General features: G+C 44.1%; 1 protein-coding gene and 1 pseudogene across 1 annotated transcript; one reads left to right on the top strand and one right to left on the bottom strand.

Moving 5' to 3' along the window:
* Nucleotides 1–326: 326 nt before the first annotated feature.
* On the bottom strand, nucleotides 327–2,833 carry LOC120689873 (reticulon-like protein B8). The gene is made up of 6 exons (XM_039972316.1): nucleotides 2,652–2,833; nucleotides 1,564–1,765; nucleotides 1,301–1,481; nucleotides 1,086–1,227; nucleotides 866–935; nucleotides 327–710 (listed from the first exon to the last, which is right to left on the bottom strand). The coding sequence occupies exons 2-6, from the start codon at nucleotides 1,742–1,744 to the stop codon at nucleotides 541–543; spliced, it is 744 nt and encodes a 247-aa protein (XP_039828250.1). The 5' UTR covers nucleotides 1,745–1,765; nucleotides 2,652–2,833; the 3' UTR covers nucleotides 327–540.
* Nucleotides 2,834–7,678: 4,845 nt separating this feature from the next.
* LOC120687760 lies at nucleotides 7,679–12,525 on the top strand (annotated as a pseudogene).

Genomic DNA, 12,525 nt, shown 5'->3' with positions numbered 1-12,525 from the left:
ATCCAAACCAACCATTGCTTCTTAATTCACATTTTACTGCCAGTTTTTTCGCGTTTCAGTTTATAACAGCACTGGCCAGGACGTGTTCTCAGCCATTACGTAGTTCTTGGTGGTCACAGGTGCAACTGTGCATTGTATAATGTTATCGAGTTAATTTAATTGCAAAACAAGGAATACATCAGTGATATCCTAGCAATTTGAGCTTCAAAAGGCGCAGTTTCTTCGAAAAAGAAAAAAGGAGGCTCTTGGCAACTTTCCACTTTTTAAAAATGGATCATGGGCACACCTCATTACATAAGCAGTATGCCAATATCCCACAAGTCATAGGAGCATGAATGTAAATGAGTTGAAGAACACGAATATAGTAGATGACATGCATTGCATGAAGTTTAATCCCAGTGGTGCTGGGCAATGAACAAGCACCCATATTCAGCAAGGCACACACAGCTTTCAAGTAACAATTGACACGAGTCTGCGATGCACAAGTCGACACAACAATAGTTCACCAACCCACTCATTCATGAGAATCCAGCAGCTAAACTACTCATTCTTCTTAGCCTTCATGTTCCCTTTGGGTATCTTGCTCAAGACACCTTGGTCGAGCTTCTGATACTGATCTCGCAGCAGACCGAGGAGGTTGTAGAGGAAATCATCAATTTGGTCTTCATACTTTTCGTAGAGCACAGGAAGCGTGTGAGCACAAACAAATCCTGTTCCATGTAATTCAATATCTTGTCAGCACTACATAGTATATGCTGCAACACATGCATTCAGAAAATAGGAACAGGGTATTGTTTCGCAGTGGCAATTGGGCAAAAATGTGAGATTCTGGCTGACAAGAGCTGAAGTTGCCACAGCCTCTTACCAATATATATAACTGTCAGGAAATTGCACCAGCTTCCAATCACAGCAGCAGCCCACAGTCCAGCAATCGACTGAAAGAAAACATAGCACCATAATTAAAATATTTTTTGACACAGACGGATAGATAATAATGCTTACATATGGAAGACTGGAATCGATTAATACCATAATCTGTTTGATCATAGCTATTGTAATGTTTAACCCAGAAAAGTTTCACATACCACTAGAAAATGCTTCAAGTTTCTTTCACAAGACACATCTTGAAGGAAACTCAAGAATTTGTTTACTTGGGCACCGATTGCAACAGCAATGTTCACAAACATCTCATCAGGCAACTCAACTCGGGGCACTTGAGAAGGAGATCTAAAAGTATAACACACATTTCAAATTATCATGTCAAGGAACATACTGTTCAAATGCATTACACATTCCATACCCGCTTAGCATGTTAGAGAAATTGGACCAAACAAACTGGACAACCATTCCAAGAACAAGGGCAAACGAAACGATTGTCAGGAAGTGGTAATCAAGCCACTCGAAGAAAACCCAAATAGCTGTTGCAAGAGCCAGAACGCTTGATGATATCTTCTTGTTCCTCCATAAAAGCACATCAGCAGCTACAATCACAAATAGAGAACATCAGACCGTCCACAGAATCAGATTTCAACATACCATGACACCAACAAGCAGATCGCATACGTTTTCCACCACCCAGAACTCCATGCAGGGTCTTCTGACGACCAAACAGCTTATTCTTCACCTTTTCAGAGACTGCACCTGGATCGAATTGCCCAGACTTCTGCTTAGGAAGGTTGTCAGCAATGCTATCAATGATGCTGCTCATAATCTTTTCGGTTGCACTCCCAGAACGTTCCGACATCCTCAATAGATTTTAAGCTCGCTGGAAAGTATGAAGAGACGAATATGGCTCGTCATTAAAAAAAGAAGGTAGACTACAGCCATACAGTGCATATGACAGCAAAGGCCAGTCCAACAGTATCAAATATTTGAATTCGGGGACAGATTAAACCAATGTACTTCGTTGAAAGAATTAAATGGAACTAGATATTTAGACATCTCCGGCTAGCAGCCCCATTTTTTAAAATTGATTGACTGGAGCAGTTTTCATCCTTTCTGAATCCTGGATAACATAATACACCTGGATCACCCACTGAAGCCATAACTTATCAATACTTTCTGTCAAATTCATTTACGGAAGTACACCGTTAGCTATGCTACAGCCCAACTACTCGCTCGATTCTCCTGCTACAGTGCAGAAAAAACTGAGGGAATCTCTGCAATATAGACTCAAGTCCAAGCTACCAAAAAAAAAACACCTTTCGCAGTAAAACTTGCAGAAGACGAGCATTAACCGAAACAGCGTCTTTCAATCATCAGAGCACTTCGAGACAAAAAATTGACCGGGTTCCATACCAAGAAACCTGGCAGGATTGTTTATTTCCCACCCATGAGAGGATCAGACCCAGAGTGGTAGGCTCCCCCCCTCCCTTCCGTTGCTCCAAAACCCCCCACAAGATTCATCAGGCCATTCCTAAAACAACATCGGACTCGGAAAAGAAGCAAACTACCCCGAATCCGTCGCTCCTGGACCTAAAAAACCGCCTCCTTTTTCTTACAGAAAAACCCCGACTCCCACGATTATCTTTTGGAGGAAACAAGAGCAGGGGGGAAAGTTGCTTAAGATTCCACATCGGCCATCACCGCTCCAAACTGCCTGCCACCGAAGTTCAGGCAACCACGAACCGGGCTAAGTGAAGAGATTATACCCGGGAAAGAGCAGCCGGGGCACGGAGACGAAGCGCCGGTGAGCCGGCGGCGCCCCCAGAGACGATCGCGAGGAGCAGGCGGCGAGCACGAGCAGCGTGCAATGGAAAGGGAAAGGCTGGTTTTGGTGGCCTGGGGGAAGAAGAAATCGTACAGCTAGCAATTGAATATTGGATTCTCGATTCGGCGAGGGGGAGCGGCGGGTCATGTGATTCTGACGAGCGGGTCACTGGCTTGTGGGACCATCCCGGACTCCACTCTTGGAGTTCCCAACGGAGAAGTGGCCGTTGCGCTGCTGTACGTGAGGCAAAAGCCTCGGCGGACCCCACAGGAGGGGCCTTGCTAGTTGCTACGCGCACGCTGCCGAATTTGCGGCGTGTCCGCTTACAGGTGGGCCTGGAGGGAAGGATGGTCGTGGCGGGGCCCGCTAGTAAGGGGAGGCCAACGTCACCTGAATGGTTTGTCCGGGGCTCCGGGCAAATCAAGTGCTGGTATAGAGCCCGAGGGAAGCGTGGTCCGTCTGAGAGATTTTCCGTCTTCATCACTTTGTCAGCGTCTCGTGAGTTGCATTGCGCGCGTCAAACGCCCTGTTCAATCAGCCGGGTGGTGTTGGCTGTTTCGTACTGTAGCAGCAATATTTTTGTGAGGGAAACGCCCAGCAGCTGCAGTTGAAGTTGGCTGATTGGCCCAGCCGAACAGGGACAAAGCTGATTCGCTAGAAACATTGAAAAAAAAACACTGGTCGAGCGGTGCTCCCGCAATCTTTTCGCTGGTCGAAACAAGCATCCATTTATTGGAAAAGTTGCCTAATCCTTTCAAAAAAGGTTCGTTATCTTTTCGATGTTTTGCTAACTTGCTCCGACTTGTATTTCACGCCAATCGATTTTGTGGTGAGGCCCTAATATATTCGTCATGATAAAAATTTTATGTTAAGTTGGACCATCTTAACCTAAAATCATAGATACACCAGTCTAGAATGACATATAATTTAGAACAGTGGGATTTAAAGTTGTAGACATATTCCCACATTTTTCCTCATTTGCTAATGTTGCATTTTGACATCCGATTTTACATTTCTATTTCATTTTTGCGTGGAGTCACCAAAACATAATTATTAAGACCAGACATTCTGAGATCCCTGCTTTTCTTCAAGCAAAAAAGTAAAAAAGCAAAACTGGACAAAACAGCTAGCACCTCTTATTTTTCGATAGTGCTCCACATCAGACGTCTGATGTTTGTTCGTCGGTCAGATGCTTATACATGTTATAAGAGACAAGAAACAATGTTGTAATTATTGTTTCTTTATATTTCGTAGTGGATATTGCACGAAATATGGTGTCAATGTTGCAGTGGAATTTCCATCATCAAATCGGATGTCAGAATTATTTGTACATATATTTTTTTGGATGTGCAAGTGTTGATTTTTGATGTTGCAATTGTTATTTATCAATGTTGCGCTGGACTGTTTGATGAAAAAATTCTGATTGGACATCTGAACACTAGCAGTGCCGTTGTTTTTTCTTTCCCCGGCAACAACATACTGTTTGTTCCGGTACAATCTTGGTAGAGTCAAACGACTGTCTAAATAAGTCTAATCATCTATCGTGTAACAAACCACATAAAAAGCAATTCAAAATCAGCATCCACAAAGGGACCCAAGAAGACAATGGACTAACGAAGTAGCATAGCAAGTCCTCGGCGCCTGGAAACTTGGAATCCCATCTCATGAGCATCCAGGCCTTGATTTCAAAAAAAAAAAACATCCCGGCCTTTGTCCCCATCAGGACTGCTGATTCGTTCTAGAGAATGGATAAGCAAGATAAACGAACATAAACGGAATTAATCGAAATGATAGTAGGAAAAGGTTGTTACTCCTAAGTATAATGAGGTTTGTAAAGTCTACTAAGAAGCAAGATAAACAAGTATAAATGGAATTAAGCATGATAAAAGAGCATAAATAGAATTTATAACAACTTTGTCTTCAAAAATTATTTCTAGAAATCTTTCTAGAAAAGAAAGGGAAAAGTCTGTTTTTCAACCCTGAACTATCACGATAGTCCGATTTTGGCCCTTGAACTACGAAACCGGACATCCTACACCTCCAACTAACGAAACCGTTTGAAAAACAACCCTGGCTCAGCCAAAGGCGGTTTTGCTACAGTAAAATTTCCGAATTTCTAGAATTTCACACCTCTCTCAATTAAATAATAAAGAAAGCATAGTTAATATTGTCTAAAACTCATGATATTTTTTTGGGAGGTAGATCAAAAGACAAGGAATCTATTTTGGCTAGATGTGCTACAATAGACATAAAGGAATTTGAATTATAAAATTTTAAAAATAGGTAGAATTCAAAATTCCTTGAATTTTTAGGTCAGCTAAACCTATGATAAAAATGCATTAAAAATATGATAATTCATAATTTTTTATTTAGTTTAGTTAGGTACTTTTTATTGGCCCAAGTTCTATAGAAAATTCATAAATTAAAATTTGAGGAATCAAATTTGATTCAAATTTGAGCATTGCGAAGGATTTCAAAAACTTTCATAAAAATTGGGCCAATAAAAAAATACCTTATTAAACTAAATAAAAAATTATGAATTATCATATTTTTATTTCATTTTTATCAAAGGTTTAGCTAACCCAAAAAATCAAGAAATTTTGAATTCTACCCATTTTTAAAATTTTATAATTCAAATTTCATTATGTTTAATGTATCACATCTAGCCAAAATAAATTCCTTGTCTTTTGATCTACCTCCCAAAAAAATATCATGATTCTTAGACAATATTAACTATGCTTTCTTTATTATTTAATTGAGAGAGGTGTGAAATTCCAGAAATTCGGAAATTTTACTGTAGCAAAACCGCATTTGGCTGAGCCAGGGTTGTTTTTCAAACGGTTTCGTTAGTTGGAGGTGTAGGATGTCCGGTTTCGTAGTTTAAGGGCCAAAATCGGACTATCGTGATAGTTCAGGGTTGAAAAACAGACTTTACCCGAAAAGAAAAATTGCGGGCCGGTCGATATCGATTGTTGATTGCCGGACGAGCTAGCGCCCAAAGATTAGCCACTCCCTCTCAAAGATGGAGCGTACCAACACAAACATGCTCAAGATGGAATCTTACCGAAGACCCCCTACCCGTTATTAGGTCTGTAATCACAATTCACAAGGACATGCCTTCCCGCTTTCGTCAATAGTACTTCTTGTACTTGGACCGATGAGCCGTCTAATTTTCTCATTGCTACTTTGGCAAATGATGTAATAATATTCCATAATCAAGAAAGTCAGCCATGAAGGCATTCCATAAAAAAAAAAGTAGAAGAGTAGAAGACCACCGCAGTCCGCAGGACACCAACTGCTGCAGACGCATAAGCTTTCGTTTTGGGAGGATAAATGAAGTAGCGAGCAGGGATAGAGAAGCGTACAGGGATAAAAAATTACATTACGTACAGGGAAAATAAAAAAAAATTGGAGATGCGGGGTATCGATCCCGTACCTCTCGCATGCTAAGCGAGCGCTCTACCATCTGAGCTACATCCCCTTTGTTGTTTTGATTCGGTCCATCAATGATTTCGATTGCTCATGGTCGTAGATACAAGATCCGGAAGCAAAGCAGCACGTTCTGAGACGTGGCGCAACCAGTGACGGACCTAGGATTGAAACTTAGCATATGCCATGTTAAAATTTTAACATACAATTCGGTATTCGGTACAATCTAAAAAAAATCGATGCACAATAAAAAATTCCACGAGCAATTCGGTATACAAGTAATTAGGTTCAATACTTGCATAGATTACAATATAAATAGTAGAAGCAAATTAAAAGTGTGTTTGGTTGAGCTGTGACTTTTGGAAAAGCTGGTGTGAGCTGTGGGCCATAGAAAAACAGCTGTGAAAAAAAGCAGAAGGCCATCTAGTTCGGCAGCTGTAATTGTTTATCAGAAAACTGTTAAGGGGATCCATATATCATCCACAATCATCTCAATGCGGCCCTCTCAAGGGAGGGGAGCGGCGTGGGGAGGGCGCGGAGCCTCAACAACGATGAGGGTAGAGACGCGCACTCATCATAGCAGGGCCGCGCACCCGCCGGACAAGGCTTGTGGTGCGCTGGCGGGAGAGGAGGTGAGGGGTGCCGAGGAAGCGGTCGCGAGAGGGAGGAGAGAGCGACGTAAAAAAATACAAACTGGTATCTACATAATCAATGGCAAGTGGGTAATTTGTATGCCCAAAAGTCAGTAAAAGTAGGAGAAAGTGCTTTTGGATCTATACTAATGAAAAGCTGACTTTGGAAAAAATGTTGCCACCGGTAGAAACAAGAGTAATTTTAGAAGATTGTAAATCATATCATAAATCTTATGCCTCACAATTTGAACTAGAACTGAGAGGTCATCAAGATTGATAAGACCTTTGAAACTATCCTCATGTCTAGTGTCATCAATATGATTGTCAAGTTGCAGTTCAATTTTATTAATCCCAGTCAAAAAAGTCATTAGAAAGAGAAGGGCTGTCTTAGGGTACGCCACGGCATACCCTGGCCACCCGCTGGGTCCGCCAGTGGGCCCAACGAAACCTTTGCAAAGGCTATCCGGCGAGGCAAGGACCCCATTCGGCGGCCGCAATTCGACCCAAGGGCACGAGCACCCCCGGCCTCGCAAAGGGCAGTGACCCGCCCACCCGCCACACAAATCCCCATCGTCCCAGCCGGATGGACGCTGCGTGTCGCTGTGCGCGCCCCGCGGGCGGCAGCTAGCTGTGTCGGCTCCTCTCTCTCTCTCTCTCTCGCCTCCTCCCTCTGCCGCGTAGCCGAAAAGACAAGTAATTAAGCGAGCGAACAAAAACGAGCTGGGTACAGTACATGCGGTCGTCGTCGTCTCTCGTTCACCGATCAATCCTGGCGGTAACGACAAGCCCGACCCATGCCGGCGTTGGGTGGCCACCAGCGACCGTCGCGTCGCCAACGCCTGGTGGTGCGCGGCGCATCATACGGCCGGGCTGCTTATATAAACCGCCATGCACGGCTCCCTCCATCGCCGCCTCACGAAACAAAGCTAGCGTTTGTTACAGTTACAGCCAACACCAGCAACTTAGCTTAGCGCTCAGCTCCCCGATCGACACCATGGCCTCCGTCTCGCGCCTCCTCGCCGTGGCGCTCGTCGTCATGACCGCCGCGCTTCTCGGCCTCGGCGGCACGTGCCACGCCGCCCGCCTCCTCGCCGACCTGCCGCTGCCCGAGGTGCCGGGCGTGCCGATGCCGACGTTGCCCGATGTGCCGGGCATCCCGACGCTGCCGGAAGTGCCGAAGCTGCCGGTGCCTGAGCTGCCCAGCGTGCCCAAGCTGCCGATGCCTGAGCTGCCCGTGGTGCCGGGCGTGCCTCTGCCTCAGGTGCCCGCCGTGCCATAGGTGCCGCGCTCGTCCGCGGATGCTGCCGGCTCCCGGCCGGCGTGGACGAGGCCTCTCACGCGCCGCGTGCCCATCGGCCTAGACGACGTCCGATCCGTGCGCATGTGCCGGCGCGGGGGTGGTGGTACTCTTCTGCGTGTTATTAACTTATTGTGTGGTGCGTGTGTGTACTGTACGCGTGTGTCTCTCATTTCGTCGTGATGTCTATCTGCTACGTCGTTGTGCGGTATATGGATGTGTGTGCGAGTAGTTATTTTACATCGTTGCGATGGCTGCAAATTCAGTGTAAATGTACAAGTAGTATATATGGTGCTATATATTGCTGTTACCTGATACTAACGAGATGTGTAATCGTTTTTACATGCCGCTGTATCTTCTCCTTCAGGTTCAGGGATGACATGTCTGCGATTCATGACGCAAATGTGCTTACAGCTTTTCAGAAAATTTCCTGATGCATGCATGTTTTCAGAGATTGAGAAAACAAAGCATTACTCTGGTAACCACCCAGGTACATGTACGCCGGAGACCAGGTCTCTCGATCGACCCGGGGCAAGCTAGAGAACGATGATCTTGAGCCCATGTCAAACAAAAACTCAAAAAGCACGTGCCGTGCCCTGTGCTTCTTTGCTAGCCCTCTCTGTTCTTGTAGATGGTCTACAAACTAACAACTTGCTGTTAATACTAGGGAAGATGTACGTGACACAGTCACGTATTTAATTTTTCTTCCATCAAGCAATGATGTTATTTATTTTCTTTTCAAAAACAATACATGTCTTTTTTTTCCTTCCATAAAATAATGATGCCATTTATTTTTCTTCTAAAAATAATACATGTCTTTCTTTTCCTTTCATAAACAATGATGTCAATTGTTATCCTTCCAAAAGAAAAAAATGACATGAATTATGGGTTAACTTATGTGCAAAGAAAAGTATGTGCATACTAAAAGAAAGTAATACATTAATACACGTCTTTCTTTTCCTTCCATAAACAACAATGTCAATTATTATCCTTCGAAAAGAAAAATGACATAAATTATGGGTCAATGTATGTGCAAAGGAAAGTATGTGTGTGCTAAAAGAAAATAATATGTGGGTACAAAAGGTGGGTATAGAAAATTACTGGTGTAAAAAGTAATATGATTTTGGTGGAAAGCATTGACGAAACCAATCTCCCCCTCCCTTTCGTCAAACCTTTTGGCCTGACATGTGGGGCCTCGGTAAGGGGTACGATGGGCCTAATCTTGGTGAGAAAATATTTCAATTGTTTCAACTTTTATAGTATACTAGGAAAGATGTACGTGCCACATACACGTATTTAATTTTTCTTCCATCAAGCAATGATATTATTTTTTTTCAAAAATAATACTCATCTTTTTTCCTTCTATAAAACAATAATGTCAATTAATATCCTTCCAAAACTATCAAGCAATGATGCCATTTATTTTTCTTCTAAAAATAATACACGTCTTTCTTTTCCTTCCATAAACAATGATGACAATTATTATCTTTCTAAAAGAGAAAATATCGTGAATTATGGGTGAACGCATGTGCAAAGGAAAGTATGTGTATACTAAAGGAAAGTAATACGTTAATACATGTCTTTATTTTCCTTTCATAAACAATGATGTCAATTATTATCCTTTCAGAAGAGAAAATGACGTGAATTATGGGTCAATTTATGTGTAAAGGAAAGTATATGTGTGCTAAAGGAAAGTTCATAAAATATAAATTACACAAACTGAATGCCAGCAATGTGATGATTTGATTCACCTCTATCACGATTGGCAACTACTCCGATGACCATCATGAAGTTATTGCGGAGTTCAGCATCAATGAGTTTGGCACCTATTGTTTGGTCAAAATCCGTTACAATGCATAGGAATCTAATACGACTTTTTAAAAAAATACTATTTACATACCTAATACCCAAATCAATAATAATTCATAGAAAAATTTAAAATTCAAACTTAGAAATACATAAGATATATCTCCCTTGTGAAGAACGGATCAAACGAACACCTCGGGACCGCAGGGCCGATAGAAGCAACAACCACGATCAAGCCGACTCGTGAACCATGTGGCATCTCAAGGGCATCAACCATGTTCTTCTACTACTACTACCAAGAATTTTTGGAGTTGAAAGGAATGCGCCTGCATATGTGTGACACATGAATGCTATTACCTGTATATATATGCACAGGGAGCCATGCGCATCAATGGCAAGTATAAGGATAGAAAATATGGTTGGCTAATTTGTTTCCTTAATTGATGGGACAAATATTGGAAGGTTAACACAAATCCGACCTCTTATCCCTACATAGCCGACCAATCCCTTGCTAATATGTTTCCTTAATTGATGAGGCAAATATTGAAAGGATGTCAAACATAAAAGGAAGGATAATCACCTCACAACCAAAAGGAAAGAAATAGAGAGATTTTAGGATGTCGAACAAGTTTTTACCAAAATATCATTGTCGCCTGGTATACAAACAATGGAAAGTAATAAGTCTTACCAAAATATTATTGTCACCTGGTATACAAATAATGGAAAGTAATAAGTGGGTATAAGGGTGGGTAGATGAAAATGGTTGGTATAAAAAGTATTAGGATTTTGGTAGAAATATTTTGCTTTTATCAAAAAATGAGTCTCCACCCCCTTTCGTCAAAACTTTGGATCTGACAAGTGGGTCCTACGTGAGAGGTAAGATGGGTCTAATTTTAGTGAAAATTGTTTTTAATTATTTCAACTTTACAGTATAGATAGAGATACGTGGGAAGGACGGAGCTCTATATGACAGGCTCGTCTTCAGTATGGCGATCGACCAGAGGTCCAGAGCACGTCATGCAGGAGACGCATGCCCGCGTATGGTAAGGCTGCAGATGGGATCCTCCAAACAAAAGAATTCAAAATGCACGAAAGAGAAAATTACCAAAAATATAATTGGAGATGCGGGGTATCGATCCCCGTACCTCTCGCATGCTAATCGACCGCTCTACCATCTGAGCTACATCCCCTTTGTGAATATAGGAACTACATATTTTATATGACGACAAAAACACTGACACTACTGGACGCGCTGGGACATACAAGACGCAGAGCGCATCCGGGATCTTTGAGTGTCATTGGTGACCAATAGGCGCCCTCGGTGAGACTGTGACCCCCAGGCGGATACCAAAGCCTGAGGGCATCTTCGCGCAGAAATGACTCACCGGAAATGAGGGCGTAAACACGTGAAGGCCATCTTTTTTTTTTTTTGCGGGTAAGGCCATCTTTATTTGAGCTAGTGTTGGGTGTCTGTAACTCTGTATACGACTCTTGTTTGTCAATTGCTACCGTTGTTTTGTTCAGTTCACCGTATCTTCTGATGATTTTGATTCGTGCCATGCCATGACCATGAACGAGCAGGTTTTCAGTTTTATCCCTTCAGTTTGGGACAGTTCTTTACTTCTTACTGATACTGGCATACTGCATCTGCATCATATCAGTTTGGAGCTGCAGGGCACGAACACGACCCTGCTGCTCACCTAAACACAGAAATCTGAGCCACACGGCGAGCATCCACGCCTGCCGATCGCTGCAACTAATCTCCTCGTTCGTTCTGATCACCAACTCCGGCTAAAGAACCTGGGCTGCCACGCCGATCCGGCCACCAACCAATCTAATCGCGCCTTCACTTGGGGTATAAAATCGCCACGCGCTGACCACTGTTCTTCGTGACACAGCAAGAACCGATCCCTGCAGCAGCAGAGTACAGTAAGCCAGACTGCCTAGTAGTTGCTGGGAGTGCGTGCAATGGCTTCCACTGCGAGGTTCTTGGTCCTGGTCATGGCGTGCGCGCTCCTGGGCAGCAATTCGTGCCACGCGGCGCGCTACCTGGCCGACACGATCTCGGCTCCCGCTGCCGCCGTCCCCGGCCTCCCGGCCGTGCCCACCTTGCCGACGGTGCCACAGAGGCCCGCGGCCACCGTGCCGCCGGTGACGCTGCCACCCATGCCGGCGGTTCCGGCGGTCACAGTGCCTCAAGCGGCGCTGCCGCCCATGCCGGCGGTTCCGTCCGTGCCCAAGGTGGCGCTCCCGCCGATCCCTGCCGTTCCGTCCGTGCCAAAGGTGGCGGTGCCGCCGATGCCGTCGATCCCGAACGCCAACATCCCCATGCCGTTCCTGGCGCCGCCCCCGTCGGCGTAGGGAGGAGCTCTCGCCGCGGCGTGCGATGCGCCGATGCCTTGGCCGTGTCCATCGTCCGGCGTCCGGTTCGGTTACGTGGTGGGTTCGCGTGATCTCGCTGCTCTCTTGTTTGCGTGTCTGGAGTACGCGAGCACTCTTGTTTCTGTTGAAGACTTGAAGTGCCGTGCCATTGTTCGTATGTACACATTTTTTTTGAGGTGTTCGTATGTACACATGTACTTTAGCTTTGTATTTCTACTTTCGTCCATGTCTTCCATTTTTATCTCAGTTTCGTCCTGTGGGCCTACACT

The sequence above is a fragment of the Panicum virgatum genome, chromosome 9N (assembly GCF_016808335.1).
Source record: "Panicum virgatum strain AP13 chromosome 9N, P.virgatum_v5, whole genome shotgun sequence".
Taxonomy (NCBI): domain Eukaryota; kingdom Viridiplantae; phylum Streptophyta; class Magnoliopsida; order Poales; family Poaceae; genus Panicum; species Panicum virgatum.
Note: the sequence above shows the minus strand (reverse complement) of the source record. Positions and strands in the feature narration are given on the sequence as shown.

Coding starts and splice junctions, on each gene's coding strand:
- LOC120689873 (XM_039972316.1), bottom strand. CDS start 1,744: ATGTCGGAACGTTCTGGGAGTGCAACCGAAAAGATTATGAGCAGCATC. Junction 1,482..1,563: donor AGTTCTGGGTGGTGGAAAAC/GTATGCGATCTG, acceptor TTGTGATTGTAG/CTGCTGATGTGCTTTTATGG. Junction 1,228..1,300: donor TTCTCTAACATGCTAAGCGG/GTATGGAATGTG, acceptor TTATACTTTTAG/ATCTCCTTCTCAAGTGCCCC.